Genomic DNA, 16178 nt, shown 5'->3' on the forward strand with positions numbered 1-16178 from the left:
TGTTAAAAGCGCTATATAAATAAATAAAGGTGAATAATTTTGTACATTAATATTTAGAGCCAAACAGATTCTTATTACTCATAAACTGAATTTCTTAGCCTCTGCTGTAGCTCTCCAATTCAAATTCTCAGTGAACCTGTGGGACTTGATGTGGTGTTTCTTAAAGAAGTTAATGTTGTGTGTGCGTCAGAGATCCACTGATAAAGTGCGTCAGGGCGTGTCTGATTCACAAATAGACAAGCTCTCTCTCATCGCTCTTTCACCGTGATGGGTACAAGTCAAGGGATCAAAGAAGTGTAGATGCTGATGGGGGATGAGACGAGGAGGAGAGGAGGAAGTGGGAGGTGTGTGTGTGTGTGTAAGGAGGGATGTCCTGCAAGATTGACGTGATCTAATCCAGTTTGTGACAGACTCCTTACGATATATAAGCACAACATCTTAACATTCCTGAATTACTTGGACCGAAGAAGGGACTCTGACCCCAGAAACACCTGTTACTGAAGAGCAAACGTCCAAAGACACATGTAAGTCAAAAAGCTCTTTAATTTAATCAGCAGAAGTAGATATTAAATTAATTGAATTAAATGTTTTGGTGATATTTAAAGTAAATTTCTCAGAGGTAATTGTTCCTTCATTTAAGTACAGATATTTATATAGGTGAAAATACATAATATTTTTTTTTAAATTTGGTGATATTTAAAGTAAATTTCTCAGAAGTAATTGCTCCTTCATTTAAGTACAGATATTTATATAGGTGAAAATATATAATATTTTTTAAAGTTTGTTTTGTGAAGAAAGTTTTGATTACAGTTAATAGTGCACAATGCTATATTATATTATATTATTGAGTACTCTGTATCCTATTATATACAGTGCCCTGTATCAGTCTCAGCATGCTGCCCGCCGCCTTTACTCAGCCCGTGACTAAGTGCCTGATTGGCTCGCGCTTGGGAACGGTCGCATTGCTGCTGCTGCTAATTCTGTCCGCTACTGAGACGTCTGCACACGGTACCACAGTCGAACACGACCTTCATATCGTCCACAACGTCGATAACAGAAGTAAGTTTTTTTTCGATAATTTTTTGTCATTGTAATGAACTTGATTTATCAAGAGAATGGTAGATGCAGTGCGCAATGTTAGTGGATCAGTTGTCAGATGTTCATACATATAAAAATATTCCTAATACAATATACATATTCTTATAAAGGTATTCGTGATGCATTAAAGTGCACTTTGTAGTCAGTTATCTTTTTATTGTAATCGCTGTCATTATATACATTAGCATATAACTATTAGGCTATACGATGTAACAAGAAAATCTTTTTAAATAAACAGAAATGATCCGACACTAACAGTATTGTTGAGTCTGTATATGTTATAGCTCTCGACATTATTTCATTAACCGATTTAATGTTAATAAACCAACCTGCCTGAATTTCCTAAATATGCTAAGGTTAAAATATACCAAGGAAAAACAATAATAATGCAGATGGTAAAAAGAAGGCCATATAATGACTTAGCTAACAAACCTGTTAACACATCATTGGCTTCATCAGGAGACGTATTTTTTTACCTACTTATAAAAAGTATCGAATAAATTAATTGAGTAAATGATATGTAAATATATGGTAGATAATGTACAGTTAACAGTTTTTTTGTAGTATTTTTTTTTATCTTTTTTAGTAAATGTACAACTGTGCAGTTGTGAGCTTTTTGAACTTGATTACTTCCATCTTCCATTAGTTTATTACTTTAAAAAAAATGTACTTTTTAAAAATGTACTTTAATAGAGTATAATACATTCTAATGTATTATAATGGTCTAATAATAATGTGAAATATGATGTTTATTTGATTTAATGCATCCGTTTTAATGCATTTTATAACTGGACACTTGGAGAATTATAAACTGATTATAAGACATTATGTATTTAAATAAGACATTACAGAGAGGCTTCACAGGATCTTCTAGTTGTTTACCTTATTGAAGTAATAGTAAAACTCAAATTAGATTTATGATTGACAACAAACAGACCAAAATTATTTGCAATATGTGCTCATAAACCAAATATGCACTTCAAGAGTAACATTTGTCTTGACCTCTCCCAATCAGGTCCAGAGATTGACCCATTCTGGTATGTGGGGCGTGGTGTAAGACCTATCGGGCGGTTTGGGAAGAGACAGAGCGGAGGTGGTCTACAGCCAGTGGTCAAATCTCTGGAGCTCTTGTTGAACACTCTCAGGAATAAGGAGAGCTTGAGGAGTGCATTGGCAGATGAGGACTCAGACTGGTTACCGTGAGATCTGCTACCTACAGCGACCTGCTGTCTGTAATATTTAAGTGTATTAGTGTGTATAATTAATCACAGTTTTCTCATTCTTTCCCTGGCTGTGTGTCTCTCAATATTCATTTTCAATAAACTGACTGGCAAGTGAAAATATCTGTACATATTACAAATGCAATCTATATTAATAAATAAATCAACAAATGTATGTATGTTCTCCTGTTATTAGTTGTTTATTGTAATGGATTATGCAAGCTACTGCTCCACAATTAAATTACAATAAAATTGTTCAAACATAATCTACCAAAGAACACAAACATCTCAGAGTCTCTTCAGTAATGCAAACTTTATTCATATTTATTTGAACACTGCTTGTGTCAGAACAAATTTGGCACATGAGAATTCATTGGCTTTTTTCTTTTCGCTACAGAATATTTTCTTTTTCCCCCGTCGATACTTTATGATTAAAATACACAGAGGACGTTCTGATAAGAGTCAGGCTAATGCCCTTGCGGTCACGACAAACCCAAAATACACTTAAAGAGCCTACAATATTTCATATCTCTCTCTTGTCTTTTGTACTTCATTCATATGTAAATATGCATTCGATTTTTCAAATAGAAAAAAATACATGACACTGTAAGACATTTTCAATTTCTTGACTGTGCTTTTCATGGGACTTTTTACATCTATTAGAAACGCGATACATGCTTTTATACACAAACATTGCTATAGACAACAACAAGGAGCAGGACCCGTTTGAGAGTGTGTATGGGATGAGTATGGGGTGCAGTTGTATATTTCATGCTAGTTTATTCTCCATTGGCTCAAAAAAGGACGGTTCTGTGGAATACATTCATAAGGTAACTAAAGTTCATGCTTTTGTAATTTCTGTTAGCTAACAGGGCCAATTTTTGTGTCTGAACACACACTGTGCAGCACAGACGTCATCTTAGTCACTCGATGATGATAATGTGACACGGTATTTGATGTCACAGCTGTAATTGTGCATAAGGAGGTGGAGATCCCTGCTTAATAAAATGCTCAAAATGAGGACAACTTTTTTTTTGTCAGGTTTCTAATCGACGCTGAATCTCAATAGCTCATAATGGCTCTTGAAATGTTCACCAATGTCAAATTTAAGCTCATGTGATTTGGACTGTGGTACAGTTTTCCATGCTAACTAGCACTATAACAAACAAAGAAAAAAATGAGAAAAACTGTCCAGGCAGAAAATGACAAATATCTTTTCCATTAAGCTCAAAAATTACCTTCAACCCTAGAATACAACACAATGCGACATGTAATTCAAAACGCACCTAAAAATTCCTTAATATTATTGTGGTACACTGGGCATTGTTTTTTACTGATTTTTACAGAAACTTCAGTTTTAGACTGAATTTAGATTTAGACTGAATGTCCAAAATGAGCATTTTAGGTATGTACGTCCAGCTGGGTATCTAGGTGGATTGTAATGCTAAAGCACAACTGGGTGTTTCAGATTAATAAAAGAAGTTAATTAATAAAAGAGGCCACAACCCAAATTACCAGAGTGCTTCATACTGAGATGACAGTAATTTGATGTTCATACTCAAGAGGTCACTGGATATATGAGGTTGATTCGAAGACAAGTATGAATACACAGGGGGGGTTACGATTCATGCAAGCACACTCACAAACTCATTATATGACAAGGTGGTCAAGTGCTTTTCAATGGCACTTAACTCTTTTTTTTTTTTTACAAAACAAAATAGAAACTAAATCATGAATTTCACAGTTACTTTAGATGCAGTTCAGTACAGCGCCTCCGAAACAACTCCAAAACTGACCATCAGAAAAAGAAACCTGAGATATTTGTGACACATGAAAATAACAGAAACATGACAATGCAAATACAACAGGTCCTGCAGGTATTTTGTTTACTTTCACAAAGACATTTCATACATTTAAAATTTCAAATGTGCTCCAGCTTCTTTTTGCAAAAAAAAAAAAGGTCACATTGGTCATCCCAGTCACATTGGCGACATACAGCATACAAATTCAAACGTACAACACTCAGTAAAACGTTAGAAAAAGAGAACGAGGTGATGTCTTAGATTGTTAACATTTACCATTGTCAATCTATCGTATACATACAGTAATTACATGAGTTTAAATCTACAATTATAACCCTCTGTGATGGTTCGTTGTAGGAGTTTGGTCTCCATTAAGGCAGAGAGAAAGAAAATCATGTCCTCTGGTTACTGGAGGTGATGAGCTCCATTGGTAGAGTTGTAGGGCTTCAGAAGTGAGATCAACCCTGAATGGGTTGTGATCAGGTGTAGGGTAGACAAGTAGCATTAGGGCTGATCAAATTGGAGGACCAGAAGTTGGATCAAGGCACTGGTGTGGAACAGCCTGATGGTCCTAGCATTCACCGCGGAGCGATATTGAGCTTATCTGAGAATCACTGAGGTCACATGGCCTCTTGTCACAGCCTCACAGATCTCATCTGTGACTCGGATTTGACTTCCTTTTCTGTGTGGAAGGAATTCAAAACACCCTCTTAGTTTTTTTTTTTTTTTTTGAAATCCATTTTCATAATGATATTTTGGCTTAAAGTGCGGATGTGTTTAACACTTAGCTCTCTTAGCTATGCACAGAGATTTACTTTTGCATGACCTAATTTGACATGAATCAGTTATCTTGAATAAGCTCTTTTTGTAAATGTCATAGACAATAGTTGGAATAATTAAACAAAAATACACATTTTTTTTCACCAGTAACTGTTTGCAATAAGTTACAATAACGCAGTACACTCTTAAAAATAAAGGTGCTTCATGATGCCATAGAAGAACCTTTTTGTTTAAATGGTTCCATAAAGAACCTTTAACATCTGAAGAAACTTTCTGTTTCACAAAAGGTTCTTTGTGGTGAAAGAAGGTTGTTCAGATTATAAAAAGGTAAGAAAGAGATGGTTCTTTAAAGAACCTTTGACTGAATGGTTCTTTGAGGAACCAAAAATGGTTCTTTTTATTTTACACTGTGAAGAACCTTTTACAGCACCTTTTTTTTTTTTAAGAGTGTAGCTAGCATGAACAAAAAATAAACAATAACAATACTGATGTAATGTTAATTCCTACATATACAGTACCGTTTGGGGTCAGTAGAATTTTTTTTAAAGGGGTCCTTTTATGCTTTTTCCCTGAATTTTAGTGTGTGCTGTGTATGTGTGGGCATAAAAAAGATCTACAATGTTACAAATCTCAAAGTCCACTAAAAGTCCTGGCTTTTCCAAGCTTTAGAACGTTTCACTTCATCAGTTCAAAACAAGTCCAATAAAGTGCATCCATCCATAATAAAAAATGCCTCACATGGCTCCGGGGGGTCAATAAAGGCCTCCTGTAGTGAATCAATGCATTTTTGTAAGAAAAATATCCATATTTAAAACAAGAGTCACTTTAATCTAGCTTGCACTAACATTTGTACATGGAACTTGCTGCTTTGACAAGGGGCGTGGCAGAACCGAAACACTATCTAAGCTGTTCGCAGGCCTTCATCAAACCTGGAACTAATTGAGCCATTTGTGCCACGCTGGGAGAAAGGTATTGTAATCATGTAAATTATGTGAAAAGACTTTGTAAAAGAGCATAATAGGACCCCTTTAAGAAATACTTTTATTTAGCAAGGATGTAATAAATGTATCAAAAGTTAAAGACATTTATAATTTTACAAAACTATTTTATTTTAAATGTTGTTCTGAACTTCCTATTTATCATAGAATCCTAAATAAAAATGTATCACAGTTTTCCCAAAAACATTAAGCAGCAACAATGAAATGTTTCTTGTGCAGCAAATCAGAATATTAGACAGATTTCTGAAGGACACTTGTGCCACTTAAGGCTGCAGTAATGGCTGCTTTGCCATCTTTTCATGCTTTGCCATGAATAAACTACATCAAAACTGAGAATTATTATTAATATATAAAATATTAGTATTATGAATAACATTACTGTTTTACTGTATTTTTAATCAAATATGCAGCATTGGTGAGTATAAGAACTTTAACAATAGTTTAACAATAGAACTAAGAAGACACAATAACATATCTATAAATTACCAGTAGAATGTCTAGACAAGATAAATTAATTTGTTTAAAAATATAGTAAAAATGCAATTCCATACAAACAATAACTTGAGTAGATCTTTTCTATGGAGAATGTTTTAATGTGTAAAGTAAAATTCATTGTGACATTTTTAGGGGTCATAAAGCAAAATGTGATGTGGTAAGAATTCTTTATTTAATTTATGACATCTATAAAAATATATTTAAATGAACACAGTATTGGTCATATGGGACACTTTTAAAGGCCCTGCTCACTGTCTCTAAGAAAGCGCAACATAAACATTCTGCGAAACATCTTTTATGGTCCTTTTATCTTTCTTTTTAAGTTAAAAAAAAAGGTCATCCTTGTTTTGAATGACATTAGGATGAGTAAATAAAACTTTACCTTTGGTGAACTATATCTTTAATGTCAACATATAACACACTGTAGCATGTGTGGACATGTAATCTGCCCAACAGCACAAAAGAGCAGTGAGAGAAAAGAGCTATCAAACAATGTTACAACATGCACCGCTGACTAAAGAACCACTTCAGGCCTCGTACAAGCTGCTACCGTCTTCTTCTGTTGGTAGGTTTGTGTCACTAACAGGTGAACTGGAATAAGTAGGTTTGTCCTTTGAAGCTGCAGCTAATGTGAAATAAAGGAATCAAGATGAATCATGGTCATATCAATGGCCAGTGCTAAAGAGAAACCCTGTTAATTAGCAGGAAGATTAAGCAGGAGAAGATGAGGGAGGAAAAGAGATAATACTGCTGGCTGACTCTCTGTTTCTTCTCTAATGGACCCTCTTCTCTTTTCTTCTCCCAGTGTCTCTACATGGTGCATTACGTCTTGCACCTTTTCACTGGTTGCTCATTCCACCTTTCTTTTCAAATCAAAATGTGTAATGTCACTTGGTGTGAAAATAGATTTATTTTCCCCCTAACGTCAGTGGAAGAAAAAAGATGCTCTTTTCTTTGAACCACATGAAATTGTTGCCTCTAGGATGTTAGCAGGTTCAAACCACATGATCACATGTACAGCACAAAGAGTCTTATAAGACACGTAGGATTTACGTATCTTTGTGTTCCGGAAAATTTGACTAATTCCATAGAGGGCATTGTAGCCTAGATAATATATCACATTAAACAATACTAGGAGGAGAATAATATTGGTTCTTTAAGACCATACTTGAGAGTTCTGAAAGAAAATAACACTGTAGCATGAAGAAGCAAACATTATACAGTACATCTGGGGATACTAGATACTATATGTACTGATTGTACCCTTGAATGGCTTGAAAGCAGGTTTTGCTTTAGACAATCTCAACAGGTTTGCTTTAGACAAAGTCAACTAGACATGCAATATATAGAACGCAGCTAGAAAAATATTAACTATAGATTAACTATAGTTAATAGATTAACTATTATACCTATAGATTAACTAACATTAAAAACTTTTTTTGAGAGTTTGTAATTTTTTAAATCATTTTTTCTAATTTTATTTTATTTATTTCCTATAGGAATTTCCTTTAAAATAGGAATGAAAAAAATATTAGAATGAGATACAAAAAGTTAAAGAAATTTCTCCCTTCTACCAAAAATACTGACCCACATTTTTGAACGGTACTGTATATTGCTACAAAATATTTTGAATAAATGCTGTTTCTTTTTCTTTTTCTTTTTTTTTGATTTTCTTCTTTTCTGTATTTTTGATTAAATAAATGCAGCGTTGAGGAGCACAAGACACTTCTTTAAAAAACATTAAAAACAGCAGTGTATATATATTTCTCATATTCTTTAATAATGTATAGTAATACATTATTTATCATATAAAGCAAATAATACACAATGATATGTACTAAAAATAATGAATAATTTACCAGTTCTGTAATTTATACTTTTTATGAATTTAATTAATATGAACTATTTTTTTATTATTATTATTTTTTCTCACTTTATTTTATTTATTCAATCACAGGCTTTCAATGATTTTGGTTTTCAATTAGTGTAGCAGTCTCAGCTTTTCACATATTACTGAACATTTAAAGGAATTTCCTTCAAAATAGGAATAAAATTAGAAAGAGATACAAAAAAGTTAAAGAAATTTCTCCCTTCTACCATTCGCTCTAAAATACCAAATAAGTTCAAACATGGCAAGTCATGATGTGTTGACTCACATATATGTTTTGATGTTTCATAGTTGAACTGAAGGCCAGGAAAGTGTTTAGCAGTCTGTTCCCCACACAGCTATCATATGGCTTTGAAATTTGATTCTAGAGCACAAAAACTATGGACCACTTTTACAGTGCTTTTTGTCTTATTTGGATCCTTGGAATGAGCCCTCTGGACATGCTGAATTGGTTAAGTTGTGCTCCATGGAAAACAGTAAGTCTTACAGGTTTAGAATGACAGGAAAAATAAGGGTGAGATCCCTTTCAAAGTACTAAATGTTGGTATGTGTGCGTTCAAACCTGATGACAGACTTCTGATAGGAGGAGCAGGCAGCTTTCTCCTCTGATGGCGAGATGAGTCCAGTGTCTGGGGCTGGTGGGAAAAACATTAAATCAGTAATTCTAAAATCATGAACTACATCCATTCCACTTATAATGAGTTCATATGTGTCCTGCTTGTCTTTAAAGTTCAAAAAGTGTAATGCTGATGAAACTCACCATAGGTTTAGATTTGTACTTGGAAAACCGTGTGCATGCAGATACATTTAGACCTGCGGTTTTGAGGGCTGATATTCTTGCCTCAATATCTGAGATCTGCAGAGAACAGATAAACTTCTGAAATTAAACTTGAAAAGTTTTGAACTGTAACAATAGCACATTTAGGACTGGTCTGCATTATGTCACATGTAAGCACACACCTGGAGTTCGGACTGCTGCACCTGGGCAGCAGCAGTGGCCACCTGATCTTCTAGGAAGGCCAGTTCAGTCTCTGTGGTGGCGCTGCTGATGCTGCGAGCACAGTCTTCTAAGTCACTCAGCGCCCCCTCTAGGCTGTACACAGCACCTGCAGCCAAATACACCTGCACACAGTTCACACGGCCACAAAATTAGATATTAGAATTTCATAAATGAAAGAGAGAACCACAGGACGCATAATTGCTAACATCAAGGTTTTTCAAAGTGGGGTCCAGGGAGTGTTTTAGAAACCTTTTCTAACAATATTAGTCTCCACTATCACTTTTTTTTTAAAATCAATTTAACACATATTAGGAACAATTTCTTTGAGGCCAATTCCTTTATTTTAGCTGTAGACTAAAAACATTTGGGTTTAACATCAAAAGATGAACATGAGACAAGAGATCAACATTTCAGCTTTTATTTCCAGGTATTTACAGCTGGATCTGATACACAACATAGAAGATAGCACCTTTTGTTTAAACCCACCCATTGCTCGTGAGACCAAAATTATCGGAACAGATAGACTAAAACTAAATTAAAGTGAATAAGACTTAATATTTAGTTGCAAATCCTTTGCTTGCAATCACTGCATCAAGCTAGTGACCCACTGACATCACCAAACTTTTGCATTCTTCTTTTTTGATGCTTTTCCAGGCTTTCACCACAGCTTCTTTCAGTTGTTGGTTGCTTTGGGGGGTTACTCTCTTCAATCCCTTCTTTAGCAGGTAAAATGCACTGGCCAGTCTATAACCTTCTACTTCTTGCCCCTGATGAACTCTTTTGGTGTTTTGGCACTTTGTTTTGGTAATCACCTTGCTGCATGATGAAGGATTTCCCAATCAGTTTGGTTGCATCTTTCTGTAAATTGGCAGACAAAAAGTTTCTGTTGACATCTTTATTTTGCTGCTGCCTTGATGCTATCAGGTGTTGCATCATGAATGAAGACTGAATGTTTGGGATCATGAGCAGATCCTATTTTTCTCCAAACTTTAGCCTTTTCATCACTTTGGTAAAGGTTCATCTTTGTCTCATCAGCCTCTGTACTTTCTGGCAGATACCAGCATGGCCTTCTTATTCTTCTTGCTAATGAGTGGTTTGCATCTTCTGATGTAGCCTCTGTACTTGTACTGTTCATGAAGTCTTCTGAGAACAGTAGATTGTGATACCTTCACTCTTAACCTCTGGAGGTTGTTGCTGATGTCACTGTTGTTTTAGGGTCTTTCTTTACAGCTTTCGCAATGTTTCTGTTGTGAACTGTTGATGTTTTCCTTGGTCTACCCATTCGAGATCTGTTACTTACTACACCCGTGGTTTCTTTCTTTTTCAGGATATTCCAAATGGTTGTACTGGCTATGACCAATATTTGTGCAATTGGCTGTGATTGATTTTTCATCTTCTCTCAGCTTCACAATTGATTGTTTTTCACCCATAGACAGCTCTACGGTTTTCATGTTGGTTACACGTATAACTACAAATGCAGGCAAAACCCAAATCTGAAACTGACATTCAGCAACATTCAGTGCTATTCACTGTTTGAATAATCAATGTATTAGGACACACCAGAGCTACGAAACACACCTGTCAGTCACATGTTCCAATACTTTTGGTCACATGAGCAATGGGTGGGTTCAAACAAAAGGTGCTATCTTCTAAGTTATGTATTAGATCCAGATGTAAATACCTGGAAATAAAAGCTAAAATGTTGTTCTCTGGTCTCATATTCATCTTTTGATGTTAAAGGAATTGGCCTCACTTTTCCAATACTTTTAGAGGAGAGTGTATATATATATATTCTTTTATTCTTTTTTTTTTTTTTGATCACATAAATGCAGCCTTGAGGAGCACAAGACACTTCTTTAAAAAAGATTAAAAATCGTACAGATCCTAAACTTTGGAAACACATATATATTTCTCATATTCTCTAATTTGTAAAACCAATATATTAAAACCAAAAAATCTTTAATATGTATAGCAATACATTAATTATCAGATAAAGCAAATAATACACAATGTAATATACTAAAAACAATGAACAGTCTACCAGTTCTGTAACAATATTTACATTTTTTATGAATTTAAATCATAAATTGAATTGAAAATCCTTCTCTTCAGGTTCACCTGTACCCCTGGGGTACAAAAAAAATGTTAAAATAAATAAAAATCTGTAGAGTAAGTTCCAATGGTCATAATTACGGTTTGTTATAAAGACACTGATTTGGATTTGCTATCTTCTTTGAAAAAGTATCAAAAACAACATTAGAACGGTTTCCATTAATGAATCTTACATTTTCCTCCATTTTAGTGAGGTGCTGGTCCAACTTCCTGTTGCCCGGGCCTGAGGACATGGGTGTGCTAGCCGTAGAAGAGTCATGACCTTTGCCTTCTGCCTCTCCAAGTAATTCTTCTGTGGCATTCAGAACCTTCAGAACCTCTGTAGTGATGCTGCATAAAGACGCAGCGGAGTACTTCTGCTCCATAAACATGAGAAAACACATAAAACAGATGAGAAAACCCACTGATAAATAGATATGCAAAACAGACAGAATTCAAATGCATATCAGGTGCTCTTGAAACAAATTACCATATAAGCCATAAAAACATTTATTAATAACAGAGTAACAAAAAATATGAAAAGACTTGAAATGGTGGGTAGATCACAACTTCCACATAGCTACCTAAGATCTCTCTTAATTAAGCTGGGATGTATTGCTCGTCATGCTCAACCTGTTGGATCAATGAACAGGATAAGAAGATTATGGGAGAAAAGGAGTGTGATGTGAATGTACGTGGATGAGAGATGCTTAAACATCTCAGAGGTGAAAGGTCATCATTGAGTGTGTCTTAAAGTGAGTAACACACATCCATCAACATACACTTTTGAATGTTACAGGAATAATTTACTTGAAAATTAATACATATTTGGTACAACATATTTTATCTGTGGAACATAGAAAAAAACAACAGCATCCAGGTTTCTAAGGACATGAGGGTAAGAAAATAAAGACCGAATATTCATGTTTGAGTGAACTACTTCTTCAAGAGATACTTCTACAAGATTGGTCAAAACACAATGTGCCAAAAACTCTCACACTAAGACCACAGTGCATGTCATCATAAAACTCAGAAGGACGTGGATGAGAAGTACATTTGTTTTTGTCAATAAGTTTTTCAAAGTGTAATGGGCATCAGAGTTCATTTAGAATACTAAGCCATCAATATGAGATGTACATGTTGATGTGCTTGCTTGTGTTTGTAAGTAAGACAGTAAGCACACATGAGAGAGGGTAATATGATGAGATAAAATGACTTTTCGAGATGAGAAAGTGAGAATGAAAGAGACAGGAAGAAAGAGAGGAGCAGTGTGATTCAGTAATGAATACTTGAGGAATCAATTAATGGTTTGGTTGGTTTGCGCTTTGATCACAGAAATAATTGATCCAAACTCAGTCCTCACAGCATGAGTGGCTCGAGCTCTGAAAGGGTCAGTGTGTGTATAAAAGTGGGCCTGTATAGTGAGAAAACATGTGGAAAACAGGTACTAAATCTAACACCCAATGAAAAGTTAAAAGATATTCAAAGACATTCACACTATACCGTAATCTTAAAATCAAATAAAACTTAAGAGTACGTTTATAATGTATTGATGCTTGTCCAAAAAGGTAATTTGGAAGGGATAACTGGTGTCTTATTAGGCTAAATGTTATAGCAATAAAGACACAAATCTCATAAGACATGTTAGACAACTATTTTTAAAAGACACAAAAGTGTGGTTAAAAAAAAAGTAGCATGAAAATGAGATCTGCACAGGTTTTTGGCAGGATGTGTCCTTGTCTTTTATATGCAACAATAAACTTAATAATTTAGATTTGTTGCTGAATTGATATTTGAATGTTGTAAGTTCACTTATTTTAATATTTCATTTTTAAAGTTACATTCAGCTGTGACCCACATTTTTTTTCAAGCAACCTCAGTACTGCATTATTTCTTGCATATAAAAAAATAAAATTGTGACATCACTGAAATTGCATAATTTGGTCCTTTAGAAAGTAAGATTTTTCCTAAATGTGGTCTCATATTATATTAGGTGGCCTTAATTACTATGTACTTAATTACTATGTACATTTAAATTATTCATTTGATACAATGCACTTATTGTATACACTGTACTTATACAAAAAATATCTGCATGTAATTACATCTGTAATTAATTTTTGTAATTACATTTTTAATTACACTGTTATAACAACAAACCTGTCCCTATTCTTACCCGTATCCCATCTCAATAGCAGCAAAGGTGTTTAGCAATACAATATGAATGCAATAAGTACACTGTACTTATTTTGTGAAGTACCTACACTCCTACAAACCAAATGCTGTTTTTTTTAAACCAAAATGCTGGGTTCAGCCTGATAATTTTAATTAATTATTTAATTTACTTGAATTATTAATTAAATTAATTATTTTATTTAGCAAGGATGCATTAAAGCAGGGGTGGGGAACATTGATCCGTGAGGGCTGGTGTCCCAGCAGAGTTTAGCTCCAACCCTAATCAAACACACCTGAACATGCTAATTAAGCTCTAAAGGATACAGGTTGTTTTTTTTTTTTTTCAGGGTTGGAGCTAAACTTTGCAGGGACACTGGCCCTCGAGGATCAAGGTTCCCCACCCCTGCATTAAAGGATGATCAAAAGTGACAGTAAAGATATGTATAATGTTAGAGAACATTTGAAATAGTTCTTTCTACTATGTTTTTAAATAATTATTTTAAATTGCAATAACATTGAACTAAAAAGCAGCCAAGGTAAGCCTAAGAGATGACATTAAAACATTAGAAAATCTCACAGACCCCAAACTTTTCAATGGTAGCATATGCAAACTTTTTTTTTTTTTTAATGGACAGTGCAAGTAAACATAATGAAGAGAACCAAGCAGCTTAGAACCAGAGTAACAGGCTTTTGTTAAACAACATAATATTGTGCTCTCAATATCACCATCAGTACTGTAGATGTAAGAAAAATCTAAAGAAAGATTTTCTCCCACTTTGTGTATCTGACTCTTAACAGACTCTACAATGTCATGAGCAGGCTCTGAGGTAGGAGTATGAATGGACTACATGTTTGATTCAGGAGGCATCTCTCCAGCTCTACTGCATCTTCTCATCATGATGTATCTCACCTGCTGTAAGAAAGAGGAGAGTAACTGAAGCTTCTGCTGTAGGGCACGATCACTCAGACCCTCCTGAACCAACAGGAGGGGGTGGAGAGAAAGAGAGAAACACAGAGACACAAAGAGAGAGATCGGACAGAAAGACAAATGAGAGAGAAAAAGATAGAGACATGAAGAAAGGGTAGTGCAAAGAGCAAAAGAAATGAAAGACACGAGACAAACAATTAAAGGAATAGTTCATCCCAAAATGAACATTCTGTTATCATTTACTTTACCTTAGGGCATTCCAAACCTGTATGACTTACTTTCTTTTTTTTATAGAATACATTAGGAGAAGTCCTGAGGATTGTACAGGTTGCTGTTCTGCACTTTCACAAGGATGCAAATGCATCACAACTGTTTCACAAAAGTGATCAATGCATCTTATGCACTATATTCAAAGTCATGTTATTTAAACTGTTCATTATTCACTAATAATCTTCCCCTTTGGTAAGCTGGATCATTAAATCAGTGAGCTGAACTCAGTCAGATATGTAAACTAATCATTCAGATTACTTTTGTTTTACTCTCTTAAAAATTAAGGTTTCAAAAGCATTTTTTTGTTTCAAAGAACCATTAAAGAAACATTTTATTCTTCTTAATGAAACCACATTTTAAGAATGTCATAAAGAGCATGGATAACAGTCTTTAAATTTTCTTTCTTTCTTTTCTTATATTTGTGTGTGTGTGTGTGTTTTTGTGACATATCAGGGGACAAATTTGTATAATGACATGGGTATGACATAGGTATTACAAGGAGGAGGTGAATTATGAGGACATTCTGAGTGTCCCCATAATTCAAAAGGCTTATAAGTCATACAGAATGAGTTTTTTTGAGAAAGTAAAAATGTGTACAGTTTCTTGTGAGGGCTAGGTTTAGGTGTAGGGTTGGTGTAGGGCGATAGAAAATATGGTTTGTACAGTACAAAAACAATGAATGTCTATGAAAAGTCCCCACAATTCACAAAAACACACCTGTCTATGCGTTCTGAGTATCCAACAAAATCAAACTGGTTTGGAAAGACAGGGTCAGTATATGATAAATTGTCATTTTTGGTTTAACTATTCCTTTAATATAATGGACGAGAAGATAGCTGGAAATGAAAGTACCAGACCAGGACCAGATGCTACAGTAGGTGAAGAGGATCCATAGACAAAGACAGTGCTGCTCTTATTGTGTGCATTTCCTTGTCAACATCCTATAGATGTTCTCACAACATCTAGAGACACTCTATTCATTTCTGCAGGCTGGTTCATGCGTAACACATTGCCTCATGCACGATACAAGTCTGAAGTGGCAACACAGAACTGGGCTTTGATCAGACGTGCTTTTCTGTGTGCGCTTGATCATGGCTTCTCATCACCAATGAGAGTAAAGATCTTCGTTCTGAGTTCGATCAGTAACATAAATGTAAGTTTGAGGGTTTGAAAGAGTGCCGGAAGGATCTAGAGGAGCAGGCATTTTATAACAGAGCTCAGTCTCTTATGGGGCACCACATCATTTACACAAGTAGGACATCAACATCCTTTGATATTACTGGAACCATATTTCACCAATCACCAGTGTCTGGTTTTAGACGTAGGGCTGAGATTGGTTGACAGGAACGCTGATTTAGGATCAACAAAGGATATTGATCCACAAACTCATCCTACTTTTGTAATCACATTAAGTCTCAACTGAATGCATTTTT

At 34.8% G+C, this 16178-nt stretch overlaps 2 protein-coding genes across 6 annotated transcripts in view; one reads left to right on the plus strand and one right to left on the minus strand.

Moving 5' to 3' along the window:
* Positions 1-420: 420 nt before the first annotated feature.
* prlh2 (prolactin releasing hormone 2) lies at positions 421-2572 on the plus strand. Its single transcript, XM_051098085.1, has 3 exons — positions 421-524; positions 874-1059; positions 2114-2572. The coding sequence occupies exons 2-3, from the start codon at positions 894-896 to the stop codon at positions 2299-2301; spliced, it is 354 nt and encodes a 117-aa protein (XP_050954042.1). The 5' UTR covers positions 421-524; positions 874-893; the 3' UTR covers positions 2302-2572.
* Positions 2573-2928: 356 nt separating this feature from the next.
* Positions 2929-16178, minus strand: part of myripb (myosin VIIA and Rab interacting protein b) — a 188520-nt gene continuing 175270 nt past the window's right edge. For all 5 annotated transcript variants that reach the window (XM_051098065.1, XM_051098061.1, XM_051098062.1 and 2 more), the window contains 5 exons: positions 11567-11749; positions 9242-9403; positions 9042-9137; positions 8844-8916; positions 2929-4802 (listed from right to left, as the gene is read on the minus strand). In XM_051098065.1, coding sequence (XP_050954022.1) covers positions 4756-4802; positions 8844-8916; positions 9042-9137; positions 9242-9403; positions 11567-11749 — 561 coding nt within the window. In that variant the 3' untranslated portion in view covers positions 2929-4755. The remainder of the gene's footprint in view (positions 4803-8843; positions 8917-9041; positions 9138-9241; positions 9404-11566; positions 11750-16178) is intronic.

Source organism: Labeo rohita, chromosome 24 (assembly GCF_022985175.1).
Source record: "Labeo rohita strain BAU-BD-2019 chromosome 24, IGBB_LRoh.1.0, whole genome shotgun sequence".
Classification (NCBI taxonomy): Eukaryota; Metazoa; Chordata; class Actinopteri; order Cypriniformes; family Cyprinidae; genus Labeo; species Labeo rohita.